This window comes from Heptranchias perlo, chromosome X (genome assembly GCF_035084215.1).
Source record: "Heptranchias perlo isolate sHepPer1 chromosome X, sHepPer1.hap1, whole genome shotgun sequence".
NCBI lineage: Eukaryota > Metazoa > Chordata > Chondrichthyes > Hexanchiformes > Hexanchidae > Heptranchias > Heptranchias perlo.
In genome coordinates, this window is record NC_090370.1 from 2,864,649 (window position 1) to 2,879,625 (window position 14,977).

General features: G+C 45.2%; 1 protein-coding gene across 1 annotated transcript; it reads left to right on the forward strand.

Moving 5' to 3' along the window:
• Positions 1-213: 213 nt before the first annotated feature.
• LOC137307008 (interleukin-23 subunit alpha-like) lies at positions 214-7,213 on the forward strand. Its single transcript, XM_067976359.1, has 4 exons — positions 214-366; positions 2,956-3,057; positions 4,638-4,784; positions 6,197-7,213. Exons 1-4 carry the CDS (start codon positions 214-216, stop codon positions 6,410-6,412), a joined length of 618 nt encoding a protein of 205 aa, XP_067832460.1. The 3' UTR covers positions 6,413-7,213.
• The last annotated feature ends 7,764 nt before the right edge of the window (positions 7,214-14,977 follow it).

A 14,977-nucleotide genomic window follows, 5' to 3' on the forward strand; every position in this document is an offset into this window, starting at 1 on the left:
AGATAAACATTCGTAGGGCAGTACAGGTAAATCGGTGGAGGTGTTTTATTTGCATAGAATCACTCTCTTCCTCTCTTGACGCTTTGCATTGAGTGGGAAATCCCGCTCCATCTCCGAGCCCTATATAAGGACATGGCTTATTATGCCTTGTATCGGATAGTGTTTGACCATCTGTTGTGGCTTTGAGTCGAGCTGTGACTTTTTCAGTGAAAGATGCGGAGATGCTGCGAGTTGCTGGTGCTCAGCCTGTTACTCAGTGCAGGTGGGATCATGGGCTCAGTCCCGGATCAGCAGCCCAGCTGGTTATCCTGTCGAATCCTTTCCAGGAACCTCACTTCAAAGACTTTTAACTACACGCACAGACCCGTGAGTTATTGCAAAGTTCATTATTATTTAAATAGTTTATTTAAAGTTTTATCAACAAATGATTATAACAAGAGAAAAAATATTTAACTAAGTAAAAACTTTTTTTTACATTGGGTAACTCCAAGTAAAATATTTACATTTTAAGAATTAAATATTTTAAAATTCAGTGTTATAAAACACGTCTGCACTGCATTTTAAAACGTTTAATTGGGACAGGAACTAAATCTATAAAAATGATTAAATCTTAGGAATAATGGTTTTAGTACAAATATTTTATCATTATTAATTTTAAAGCTGTCTGATTCCGTTATGTCTTTAATATTTGTGCCAGTAATTTTTTTCAGAGCGAATATTAACGAAAAGGTTGGACGCACAGGAGAGATTCTCGGTTAAAATGTTTCGAAAATATATAAAACCAATATCAGTAGTTAAAATAAAAGCAGAACGGGGTTGTGGTTTGAAGAAAGCAATAAATATCAGAAAAAGAGAGAAAAGCTCGCAAAGTTCTAAAACACTGATATAAATGTGAGAGAGTCGATAAATGTTAATAAGCGCCGCTCAGTCGTAGCCGGGGGGCTGAGGCTGAGGTTCTCCTCTATACCCGTACTCAGGAGGCGGGAGAGCGAAGGAAATTCTTAATTAATAATAATAAATGTACAATAAACAGGATTATTAATAGGAGGATTAGGAAAAACATAATTGTTATGGAGCTGTTTCTTATTTGGGTGATAATTGTACCATTTAAAATAATTTATATTTTGGGAAGTATTCTCCAATAAGCACAGATCCTGACTGCCTTTGTATCCGTTTCAGCTGTAATTATGTGAAGAACCGTAACTTTTAGTAATGGGTAATATAATACTGTGTATGAAACCTACAGATTAATACTAAACTAAAGATTAAATGATTAAAAAATAAATATTATATACCTGGGTAACCAATTTCAATTCTTAATTCTTAAATCTTTAAATGATGGGTTTCATGGATAAATGTGACAATAGTGTGGTACTGAGCTCCACACAGAGCAGGAAGGGGCCAGGATCCATCGCCAGCCTGCGTTGAGTTAGCTTATTTCAGATGTTGAGGTGCTGAGCCCCTTACAGAGCAGGGAGGGCGCAGGGATCGAACCTGTATAGTTTAGGTACTCCTTGCATGAACTCTCTGAACCACCAGCCGAACATTTTTAATTAAAGACTGTGTCCCTTTAAAAACATATGGCTTAGAATCAACGTATCCCCTTGTGCCATCACCCTGAAATCTGTCAGGAACAACGGATGAGTACTTTCCCAACACATAGAAGGAAGTCTTCTGTACGGGGAGGGGAAATGGAATTAAAAAGAATCTGCATTTTAGCTGTTTATGGGAATTTATTGTGCAAACACATTTCTTTCCCGCCACCTTGAGTCCCGTTGAAATGAATGAGAAATGGACTTCAGTGAATAGATGTCCGCAGGCTTCAAAGTGACCTCGTCACTTACTTGCAGTGGTGCTGAGGAAGAGGAGACTGGTGACACTGCCTGTTCTGGTGAATGTTTCTGGTTTTACTGACATATAGGCACCCCTGGACTTGTACTGGCACGAAAACCAACTCTCATGCAGGGCTTTGGCATACTCTAGCTGTCTCTCCCACCTAGGTTTGAATGGCTGTGCAAACTAATATGACAAGTGCACAGTTTAACACTGAAGGTCCCCCTAAGACCCAGATCCATTCTGTCCCCCCTAGCTATGTGATCTCCCAGCATTCCAAACAGCTACAAACAGCTGTTCGGCTGCGTTGCCCACAAGTACTCCAACTGCTGCAGGAATAAACTGTGCCCCACGGTGTATGTCCGTTAACAGACATGCTCTCGTGCAGCGTAAGTTCAAAGTTTGCGTAATGGGAATGTAGAAATGACAGAAACTACAGACTTTGTACAGAAGGTGTACGTAAATCTGACTTTTTAGGGTAGAAGTTGTTGCATCAAAATATATTTACACAACAGGAAATTAGATGAGTCGATGATTGTGTATCTGTATATCACAAAAGGTTTTGGAATTCCACTTGATAATTCTCCTGGCCCCTGGCAGGAGCTGACTGGCAGATTGGCAGATTACCAGATTAACATTTTAACCCTTGCTGTGCCACGCTTGATCAGGCAGCATCCCTTCTTGGGTTTCCACATCCATCGTTGGATTTCTCTCAGTTGGCAGAGGATAGAATTGACCTGCACAACAAGGTCCCAGGTTCAATTCCTGCTCTGTGCTGAGTTCTGCTGGGACGGTGTTAGGGGGATGTTACAATCAGGCTAGGGAGGGTAAATCAGTAAGGGGAACATGGCCCCTATGTGTGAACAGGATCAGGCTTGGAGCTGTGGGTACATTTAAGGGCAACGAGGAACGAGGGCACCAACAACAACTTGCATTTATACAACATCTTTAGCGTAGTAAAACTTCCCAAGGCGCTTCACAGGAACATAATCAGACAAGGACTGTGCAGCACTGCATAAAATGTCTATGAATGGCAAAAGGTTACAATAATATGATAATGAGCAATTAATGATATGTTAAAGAGCCATTAATATGATAATCAGACCATGCTTTTCTCAACAGGAGGGTTGCTTAAGAACTCTTAAACTGAATGACAGTGAGGACATCCCACGCATAGAGATCAGTGACAACTGTGACCCCAACACACTCAGGACTGTCCCTGAGGTAAGCATTAGGTGACAGGGTACAGTGGTATAGTGGTTATGTCACTACACTAGTAATTTCATGAAAAAAAAAATCAAATCCTACTATGATAGTTTGAGAATTTAAATTCAGTTTAAAAAAGCTGGTATTAGTAAAAGTGACTGTGAAGTTATCAGAATCCACCTGGTTCACTAATGTCCTTTTGGGAAGGAAACCTGCCGTCCTTACTTGGTCTGGCCTATGTGTGACTCCAGTCCCACACCAACTTGACTGACTGCCCTCTGAAGTGGTCTTACAAGGCAACTGGGGGGTGGGCACATCCTGAGAATACATTTTTAAAAACACTGTGCACTGGGTGGCGATGGGACATTCAGAAAACGCGCTTGATGGCTGATCCCATTGTTTCACTTTCTGGTATAACTGCACTTTGTCCCAAGATATTTATTAACAATTTATTTTCTGTCAGTGCTTTATTTCCATTCCCCAAATGAACCCTCCCAGGTTTGGCCATGGTCAGGCCCTCAGAGCTCGTGGAGATGGTTAATGCTGTCTCTCGGTTGACACAACAGAAGGAAGTGAATCTGCCCCAACCCGGTGAGATTTCAGTCCCCCTCCCCTCCCCTCCTCCCTCCAGTGCTCAAAACCACCTTCCTTTCCTTGGATTGTTGTGTAAATCTCTCACCACTAAACTCAGGCTTTGAGTGACATTCCTTGATGTTGTTGACCTTCACCATTTCTTGGTCTGGCCTCTAGAGGAGCCCAATGTAGAGGCTGAGTTTTAACGTGCAAGGGGGAAAAAATGACAAGACCATCCCTGCCCCAGCAGAAATGCATCTACTGCCACTCTGCAGTTGGCTCTATGGTATTGTACCATACAGACCAAGAAACTTCCAGTTTCGATCTTCAGTCTGTACTGAGTTAGCTGATTAACTGTCCTCTGAAGTGGCCTAACAAGCCACTCAGTTGTATCAAACCACTACCAGCGGTTCAAGTAGCAGGCCCACCACCACCTTCTCAGGGCGACAAGGGATGGGCAATAAATGCCGGCCTTGCCAGCGATGCCCACATCCCGAGAATACATTTTAAAAATCTCAGGCGGGGTGCTACAATTTGCCTCAGTGCACTTGGGCTGGGCAGAGAAAACTCAACTGGGGTTCCCACTCCTCATTGCTGTCCAGTGACCCTGCTGGAACATGCTTGGACGGATGTTGGTTGAAGACAGGATTGGGCAGGGCTTTGATGCCATCTATAGTCAAATAGCCTGCCAATACTCACTGCCTAGCCTCACACACAAAAAATGGCCACTTGGGTGAGCTACCGAATGGTTCATGGTGCCCGTGAAACTGAACCCCAGCATGAGTAAGACCCTTAAGGAGAAAAGGTCCTTACAGCTCCATGTGGCCTGGCGCAAAGACTTTCCATCTATCACATTACCCTGGTGCTTCCAATCTATCAGAAGGCGCATGATGGATGCCAGTTATGGAAAGATCCATGGACCAAACCACTGTGGACTTAAATGGGAATGTATGTTATCACGGACGCAGGCATACAACACAAACAACAGTATCACTTATAGTATCATTGCCCTTTGTCTCTTTCAGACATGCCTGAAGAAGATTAAGGAAGGCCTGTCGTATTACCACAATCAGTTTAGCCAACTGGGAAGCGTGTCAAAACTCAACAGCAACATTCGAAAATTTTCACATAATCTTTCAACAATTATCTTGGCTCTCCTCAAGTCAATCAAGGTAATATTTATTTCTACAAACTAGCAGATGTCCCATGACATTGCTAATGGGTAGCCTGGGGGTCTGTGATGTTTAGCCGTGTTTAACCTGGCCTGTCCCTTTAAGGCATTCCTAGTGGGGTAGTGCTCCAAATAAGCACATCCGAAGGACAGTTAGAGGCTAATTGCTGTGGGAGATATCTGTAGATTAGCAGCTGCTTGTGAACCCTGGTTATCAAGGTTGGGAAAACCAGCAGGAAATGACTGGCTTTCCTTCTCTCTGTAAAAATATTTTTGACAAGCACCAGAGATAGAATATATAGCTAGATAGAGAAATATCTTCCTCTCTGGTTCAGCCCGAGACAGTGGCCAGGGAACGAAATAGAGTCGGTGGCGAGGGTATGGAGTTTGTGGCGGGGGCCAAAGACAATGGCTTCGGTCTTCCCAGTGTTTAACTGGAGAAAATTGCGGCTCATTCAGGACTGGATGTTGGACAAGCAGTCTGACAATACAGGCAGTGGTGGAGAGATAGAGCTGGGTGCTGTCAGTGTACATGTGGAAACTGACCCCAAAGCCTGCAGATGGTGTCACCAAGGGGCAGCATGTAGATGAGAAATAGGAGGGGGCCAATAATAGAATCTCGGGAAACGGTGTGGGGTAGAGATGGGAAGAGAAGCCATTGCAGGAGATTCTCTGGCTATGGTTTGATAGATAAGAATGGAACCAATAAGGGCAGTTCCACTCAGCTGGACAACGGAGGAGAAGCGTTGGAGGGGGATGGTGTGGTCAACCGTGTCAAAGGCTGCAGACAGGTGGAGAAGGATGAGGAGGGATAGTTTACCACGGTCACAATCACAGAGGATGTCATTTGTGACTTTGATTAGGGTCGTTTCAGTGCTGTGGCAAGGGCGGAAACCTGATTGGAGAGATTCAAACATGGAGTTGTGGGAAAGATGGACATGGATTTGGGAGGCAACAATATGTTCAAGAACTTTGGAGAGGAAAGGGAGGTTGGAGATGGGGTGGTGGTTTGCAAGGACAAAAGGGTTGAGGGTGGGTTTTTTGAGGAGGGGGTGATGGCAGCAGGTTTGAAAGAGATGGGGAACAGTACCTGAAGAGAGGGAACCATTTACAATGTCAATGCTTTTGTATCGATTTTTATACTGTGACCTCCACACACTGCCCAAACACTGAGAACCCCATGAACTGGCAGAGAGGTGATACTTCATCCCTTCAATCTGGACTGGATTTAAACCCAGGTCCCAGACATGAAAGGACTGTATCTAACCCACTGCACCATCCAGGTTCCAGCTGGTTAAATCATTTGTGACACTTACTATGAGATATAATTCCAATTATGCAAGATGTCACGTTGCCTCTACTATATGGGCTGTTTTTGCAGTCTTGTTAACGCTCAGTACTTTTACGTTTCAGAGCTCAGACAGCAGCACAGACGGCAAGGTTGCAGACGACAGGGTCGCAAACGGCAGGGCCGCAGCCACACCCAAGATCGATGATTGGCAACTGAACTGTACACTGTTTATAACTCTACAGAGATTTCAATCCTTCTCCTCCCTGGTGGCCCGTGTCTTTGGACATCCTTCAGGAAACCCTTCAGAGCACCATAACACAGGGGGATGTGGGGTGTAATTCAGGGGTCTGCTGGGCAAGGAACAAAGTGCCATCTAGTGGACAAGAGCCACTATCTGTTGTACCCGGTTATCTTTACATCATCAGGTTACTTCGAAACTACAGCACAGAAACAGGCCATTTGGCCCAATTGGTCTATGCCGGTGTTTACGCTCCACATGAGCCCCCTCCCTACTTTATCTCACCCTATCAACATATCCTTCTGTTCCTTTCTCCTTCATGTGCTTATCTAGTTTTTCCTTAAATGCATCTATGTTATTCGCCTCAACTACTCCACGTGGTAGCAAGTTCCAGATTCTCACCACTCTCTGGGTAAAGAAGTTTCTCCTGAATCCCCTATTGGATTTATTAGCGACTATTTTATATTTATGACCCCTAGTTTTGGACTCCCCCCACAAGTGGAAACATTTTCTCAATGTTAATTTGGAAGCGCCATTTAAAAAGAGACAATGTCCAGTTGTGTAGAACACTGTGGCCCACTTCACAAAATGATGCTTTAAAATGGCTGCCATCTGGGTCTCCCAAACACCACTTAACTTTATAGGTCATTGTGTTGGACGGGTACAGTAGTGTAGTGGTGATGTTACTGGACTAATAATCCAGAGAACGTGAGTTTAAATCTCACCATGGCAGTTTGCAAATTTGAATTCAGTTTTAAAAAGCTGGTATCAGTAAAAGAACCACCACCACCTTCTCAGGGCAACTAGGGGAGGGGCAATAAATGCCAGTCTTGCCAGCGATGCCCACATCCCCAGAATGAAACAAAAAAATTCAAATGCATGTGTAAAACCTTTTTATTAATAAAAGCTTTTTATTGGTCTGTACTTTAATGTACAGGTGGGGGGAAGGGGGGAGAAGGGGAGATAGCATGAGGGAAATCCAGATCTGAGTAGACCGGAATTGTCCTTAAGGTCCCACAATTCCAGAATTACTCCACCTGAACATTTTTGTGAGTCTGTTTTCTGAAGTATGTTTGAGTCCTGGCTGAACAAAATGAAATACCCTTTCTGGTATTACACCAACACCAGTGACCATCACAACAGTTTGATAGATTTTATATTTCGAAATCAACATTATTTCTATAATATGGGCATTCTGGAATAGTTTGATGATCTTGTCAGGAAATTATTTTCCCCCCAATGTTATCCTCATTATTTTCCAACCTCCCCTGTAATTAATTAAAAAGCTTTTTAAACAAGAAATCTGAAAGTTAAGCTATCCATTCTATTCTGCTTTGACCTCTGGGAATGTGACATTTCTCTATGCCTTGTTTACATAGTCACACAGCCACAAGCCAAGTTCATTTGTTCTTTCTTCATTTAGTGAGTTTAACATCTGATCAATTTAACATATAGATACACAATATTCTATTTACATTTAGGTATTTACACAATTTAATATCTATTCAAACTTTTATCCTGCTCTTGCTTGTTATAGTCTATTGGGACGTTTTCGGGACTATAACTGTATTGTTTAACATTATTTTAAGTTATTTATAAATTACTTTAAAAGTTTGTAAAAGACAAGTTTGTAATGAACAAACTGTAATAAAGCTTGCATAACATACCATCTGCCAAGTGTCTGTTCAAGAACTGGGAGGCTCACAGAAACAGGCTGCGCTGCAGTTGGTACTAAGAGTAGGTTTTGCTGGGTAGAGAAAGGGCAGAGTGGGACTGGGTGGTACAGTGGATCAACACTTATCCTCTCACCTCCAGGAGCTGGGTTTGACTCCAGCCCAGACTGGTGGGATGAGGGTTTCCTCTGTCTGTCTGAAAGCGAGAGTGGGGAGGGGGAAGTGAGGGGGAGGTGGTGGAGGAAGAAAAGACAGAATGAGAAAAGGAGAGACAGAAAAGAGCAAGAGAAATAGAGAAGAAAGAGCACGAGAGAAAGCAATCAAACCTAATGGAGAGCAAAAAAAAGCTGAGGTGGGAAAAGAAAGAAGTATACACTGAACAAAAGAGGAACAAGAAAAAAATTAAACAACAAAAATATGCGGATGGAAAGCTATTCCTGAGCCTCGAACAGTGCTGGTCTTTGAGGAGTTGCACCAACATCTCAGTGGGTAGTCTGGCTCCACCCTTTGACCCTCTGGGTGTGGAACAGCTTGGACCCCATTACTCACCTCACTGAACAACCCAGCCGAGATCAGGAGATCGAACGTGTCACGTGACCAACTCTCTCCCCTCCCGTTCTGAGCACTGACTCAGGGTGGGGTACAATTACTGGAGTCTGACAGGCCCTCCATCACCTCATCCAAGTTGCCGTTCTTCACTTCTAAATAAAGCAGATCTCCAAACTGAATGAAAGCGATGATTTTAAGCTAACCCGCCCCGCGAGAACAGAACAGGATGGGATAGGATGCCCGTTGTGCACCCTGCCCCACTTTATGCTCTGAAGCCGAATGTATAATGGGACAGGGGTGCAAAACGGGCACCCGACGCCAACTTGTCCACTTCTCGCCAGGCGGGTTAGCTTAAAATCGGGGCATAAGTGTCAGCGGGTCACACACTTGCCTCTGAGTCAGAAGGTCGTGGGTTCAAGTCCCTACTCCAGGGAGTGCTGCACTGTCGGAGGTGCCGTCTTTTGGACGAGGTGTCAAATTGAGGTCCCACAGTGCTACCAGGACTTCTTCCCAGTGTCCTGGGGTCAACATTCCTCCCTCAACCAACACCACCAAAACAGATGATCTGGTCATTCACTGAGCTGTTGTTTGTGGGATCTTGCTGTGCACAAATTGTCTGCCGTGTTTCCTACATTACAACAGTGGCTACATTACAAAAAGGTACCTCATTGGCTGTAAAGTGCTCAGAGACATGACTCAGTGTTATATATGTGACTGTTCCTTCCTCCTTCGACAGGTATAAGCACCGACATTTTAAGGTTAAATCCACACTACCGCATTGTGACCCGTAGGGAAAATTCTTTCTCTGATTAGATTAGTCAGAGTAGGATGACAGACCCTCACTTCCTCATATGGGCAGTTCAGAGCTTTACCTGCGCTGTCCCTGGAAAGAGGATTTACAACACTGGGGTTTTCAGCCTGTGGCTATACACACGGTCCCTCTCCACAACAATTTGCAACCTAGGGTTCTGTATAAAAATTGATTCATCAGCAAGACTCATCATTGAAGAAAGAAAGAACTTGCATTTCTACAGCGCCTTTCACAACCTCAGGACGTCCCAAAGTGCTTTACAGCCAATGAAGTGATTTCGAAGTGTAGGCAGTGTTGTAATGTAGGAAACACGGCAGTCAATTTGTGCACAGCAAGATTCTCCCTAACCTACCCAGTTGAAACAAGTTGTCTACACAAACACAATCTATTCCCTTAATCATCTTCTAAACCATGTACAAATCACCCCATAGTCTACGTTTCTCGAAAGAATAGAGACCCAGCTCTTTGAGCCTATCTGCAGACTAATCTCTGTCCAAGGCCCCAAACCACCCTGAGAAAACATGTGGGAGAAAATGAAAATTAAATCTACAAAGATAGAAATAAGAGAGGAAAACTGAAGCAACAAAAATCTGCTGGAACTAAATGATGAGGAGAAAAAAAGTTGAATACTTGAAAATAAAAGCAAAAATAAATCTCAAAAAGAAAAACAGGTGAAGCAGAGTTAACCTGGGCCCCCCGTGGAGACAGAAGCTGCTCAGTGGCAGAGGAGGTTGGGACTCACAGAGGGAAAGAAAATTTAGCAGTCTGGTTACGGAGGGGCAGAGGCCTGAGAATCAACTCACCTCCTGACCCAGGGGCTGACAAAGGGAATTAAAAATAAATCTTTAAGAAATTGTTTTCTGGAGGATAGCAACGAGAATTTTTAAAAATAAACGTTCTTTATATTAACAGCTCAAAAATGCACAGATAAATGTATCATATTAAAAAGAAATTGCACAGGGTATTTTAAAAACACCCAACAGAAAAGCAAAGTTTATCCATCGAAAATTGCCTTTTACACGCAGCAAGGACATGTTTGCCCACAAGAGGGAGTTGCTAAACTCCCCAGCACCATTGCCAATAAATAGGATCTCTCAGCCTAGGCTTTCCTCGGCAATGATTTGGGACGGTGTAACAGTGGTGCAGCAGGGAAAATGCAGCAGGAGGCCTATCGCCAAATCCCCACCCTTCAATCAGGCCTCACAAATTTTCCTCCCCATCCCTCCCCAGCTGCCGGCCTTTGACTGCCCCGCTGCGTTTAAATGACTGTGAGAGGGCAAGGCTTGGGAAACCAGCTGACAGCCTTGGCTTCTCGTCCCAGTACTGCCAACCCAAAGCAAGGCCAGTACAGGGAGTGGGGGAGACAGGGGTGCGGGTGGTGGTACTGAGTCTGCCGCTGCAGAAGGAGCACCAAATCCAGGAAAGGACCGAGTCTCGACGACCTCCCCCGCTCCTATGCCCTTCGAGCACTGACAGGACTCTCAAGGGCTCAGTCAGAGCCAGTTGGAAAAATGGGCTGCAATCTCTTCAGCGGGTGCCTGCCCCTTTAACGGTAGCCCCTCCTGTTTGGCGTTGCAACATTACAGTATTTTCCTCATTTGCAGGGTGGGCTGAGCTGAGCTGAGTGGGTATCCCCCTGGGAGCCCACCCTCTGTATATAATTGACCTTGACCCAGGAAAATGTGTCGGGGTCATGGCGGGGTCAGTCTGGCAGGCAGAAAAGAAAAAGAAAGAACTTGCATGTCTATAGCGCCTTTCACAACCTCAGGACGTCCAAAAGCGCTTTACAGCCAATGAAGTACTTTTGTGTAGTCACTGTTGTAATGTAGGAAACGGGGCAGCCAAATTGCACACAGCAAGCTCCCACAAACAGCAATGTGATAATGACTAGATAATCTGTTTTAGTAGTGTTGGGTGAGGGATAAATATTGGCCCAGGACACCGGGAAAAACGCCCCTGCTCTTCTTCAAAATAGTGATCGTGGGATCTTTTACGTCCGCCCTAGAGGGCAGACAGGGCCTCGGTTTAATGTCTCATCCGAAAGATTGCACCTCTGACAATACAGCACTGGGCGTGTCAGCCTGGATTACGTGCTCAAATCCCGTCCCGCCCCACCCCAAAGGAAAGTCCAGCCCATAATATGTCAAAATTATTTCCCACCATGCTCCAGGTCAATTTGCTTTCAACCAACTTGGATCCTTTTTAATTTTTCTTCCATTCACCGGGTGACCTCTGGCTCATGACCCTGAGCGGAAAATTAGAGTGAGGGTCAAGTCTAATTTAACTGGACAGGAACCATTGCTGGACTTTGTTCTGGGAAATGAAGTGGGTCAAATAAATGATGTGAGAGCATGGAGAACAATTGGGAAATAGCAAGTCACAACATAGTTATGTTCAATGTAACAACAGACAAGGTTAATAAAGAGTCAAAGATAAGGGAGCTGGTCTGGAAAAAAGGCAATGTTGAGTGAGACAAGAAAGGATCTGGGCCAAACTAACTGGGCAGGAAAGTTAGCAAACAGGATCAGCAATGGAGAATCTACAAATATGTACAGAATGGAGGCATTCATATCAGGCTAAAAGGGGACACTTTAAAGGATAGAGTCTGTTTTTACAAATGACAGAGGAAGTGAGAATGTAGGTGTTCTACAGGAGGATGTGGAATCATTGTTAGAGAGAACTGTAGAAAAAGTATTGGTGCTGAAAAAATTAGCAGAACTCACGATGGATAAATCACCGGGGCTGGACAGTTGCAGCCCAGGGTGCTGAAGGAAGTCAGCGAGGACATAGCTAGTTTTGCCAAACTTAAATGAAGTCTGGGCCTCAAAATTTTGAGGCTCCGGCTTCATTTCAATTTGGCAGGCAAGCTGTGGGATGCCAAATAGGCATCCCGATGCAGCTCGCCAGATTGAGATCGGACCAGTGAGGTAAGTTATGGGGGAGGGTCCCAGGATTACTGAGCCCATTTTGAGACTGTTACCGTCCCATTAACACCAGACGAAGGCGGTGAAAATCGACCCCAGTGTTTGTATGGAGAAAGGAATAGCAGTACATGTAGTGTATACGGGTGTTCAGAAGGTGCTCAATAAGATGTCTCACAGGAGGTTTTTACAAATATTCAGGCGTATGGGATAAGAGGAAATATAGTAACATGGATAGAAAGTTGGTTGATGGATAGGAAACAATGGGCGTTGCTCAGATTGGAGAAGGGTTGGAAGTGTTGTACCCCAGGGGTCAGTACTGGGCCCACTTTTGTTCTCGATGTATGATTTAGACTTGGGCACAGAGAGCATGATATCGGAATTTGCTAACACCACAAAATTAGAGGGATGGGCAGACAGGGAGGACTATACGAGACTTCAGGAGGACATAGGCGGGTTAAGGGGATGGGCAGACAGGTTAGGGGAATGGGCAGATGGGTTAGGGGAATGGGTAGACGGGTTAGGGGGAATGGGCAGACGGGTTGGGGGAATGGGCAGACGGGTTGGGGGAATGGGCAGACGGGTTGGGGGAAAGGGCAGACGGGTTAGGGGAATGGGTAGATAGGTTGGGGGGGTTGGGCAGACGGGTTAGGGGAATGGGTAGACGGGTTAGGGGGATGGACAGACAGGTGGCAGATGCAGTTTAATTTGAAGAAGTGCGAGTAATGCATTTTGGGAGTAAAAATCAGGAATTGGAGCATGTCCTCTCAAGTGGATAAACATTTGAAGCAGAGGAAGATACACAGCTATAGGGAGAGAGCAGGGCGATGGGATTAGTCTTGGATTGTTCTAAAAAAGAGCCGGCATAGGCACAATTACATAGGCACAGCAACAGTAGGCCCTGGCTTTAAAAGCAATGAGCCCTCAGCACCCTTCGCAAAGGAGGTCTCTGGTCAGAGTTGGATTATGAATTCTTGGACCCTGGGTGCTTTCTATGCCCTCTGCGTTCCTAACATGCCCTCTCTCTTTCTCCTCCTACTGCTTCACTGCCATATATCCAACAGTGGCCATTAAACTGATCCTCTCAGACACAAATCCCTCTGTATCATTCACTCTGACACTACTGTACTAATAAGTCCAAACCTTCCCCTTTTGTTAAGTTCACAAAACCCAGGTCTGACCTGGAGCTAAACGCTCACTTGGTGATTGGTCTGCACCAGTTCCTCATCAATAACTTCAACAAGCAAAAATGGGTTTCCTCCCCAACTTCTTGTTCACATTCATTAATCCATTTTTGGAGGGGTAGAATTCCCCAGAGTAGCTCTAATCTGTTAGTATTTTCTACCACTGTTTACACGCATTGGATTTTTGTGCTAAAATTAGCGGAAAGTTTGGCTCGGGGCTTTTCCTGAGGTGACTGTGGAGGGCCAGTCATGGGGTGGGGGGGAGGGGGCGGTGGACGGTGCAGTCCTTCTGCGTCTTAAAATTCAGAGCCGCCAGTTGTTATTTACTTCAGTTAGACAGTCATATGATTTACGACAAGTCACTGCGACTCCACCCCCGCATACTGGGCAGCAGCACAACTCCAGGTCCTGGCATCAGTGAGAGGCTGTGAGGCCCACTAGGGGTAATGCTCCATTTGGGAACGGCAGAAGAGAGAGAGAGGCAGGAGGGACAGAAAAGGAGGAAGGGACAGAGAGGAAGGAAGAGAGAGGCAGAATGTGAGAGCGCAGCTAGGCTCAATCCGGGCCCCTGCTGCTCTCTTTTTCCCGGTACAGTCTCCTGTTTTGTCAGACACCATGCCTATGCATTTGAGGAGAGTGCTGGGTGTATGAGACTAGCATCCAGTTCTCGATAAAAACATGACTACTTTGCTTGTGTTGGCTACTCAGACCTGGAAGGTGGCCAGTTGTCAATAACATAAGTTAAATGAAGCCTAGTTACCATACAAATACGGACACACCTGCCTGCTGACACATCACAGTACGAACATACGAACAGTAAAAGACCAATTGGTCCATCCAGCCTGTCCCATATAATTCTGATGGGCATTTATTGCCCATCCCTAGTTGCCCTTGAGAAGGTGGTGGTGATGAGCCGCCTTCTTGAACCGCTGCAGTCCGTGTGGTGAAGGTTCTCCCACAGTGCTGTTAGGGAGGGAGTTCCAGGATTTTGACCCAGCGACGATGAAGGAACGGCCGATATATTTCCAAGTCGGGATGGTGTGTGACTTGGAGGGGAACGTACAGGTGGTGTTGTTCCCATGTGCCTGCTGCCCTTGTCCTTCTAGGTGGTGGAGGTCACGGGTTTGGGAGGTGCTGTCGAAGAAGCCTTGGTGAGTTGCTGCAGTGCATCTTGTGGATGGTACACACTGGAGCCACGATGCACCGGTGGTGAAGGGAGTGAATGTTTAAGATGATTGATGGGGTGCTAATCAAGTGTGCTGCTTTGTCCTGGATGGTGTCGAGCTTCTTGAGTGTTGTTGAAGCTGCACTCATCCAGGCAGGTGGAGAGTATTCCATCACACTCCTGACTTGTGCATCACAAGAAATACACTCCCCACCCCAACCAGAGCCATGTAATCTCCTGGGAGAGGTGAAAAGCCAGATAAAACCCAGGTCAATTACGGAAAAAATCTGGAAAATTTCTCTCCAACCCCCACTCCCCAACCCCCATGCGTTCAAAATTATAAACAATTTTACAACACCAAG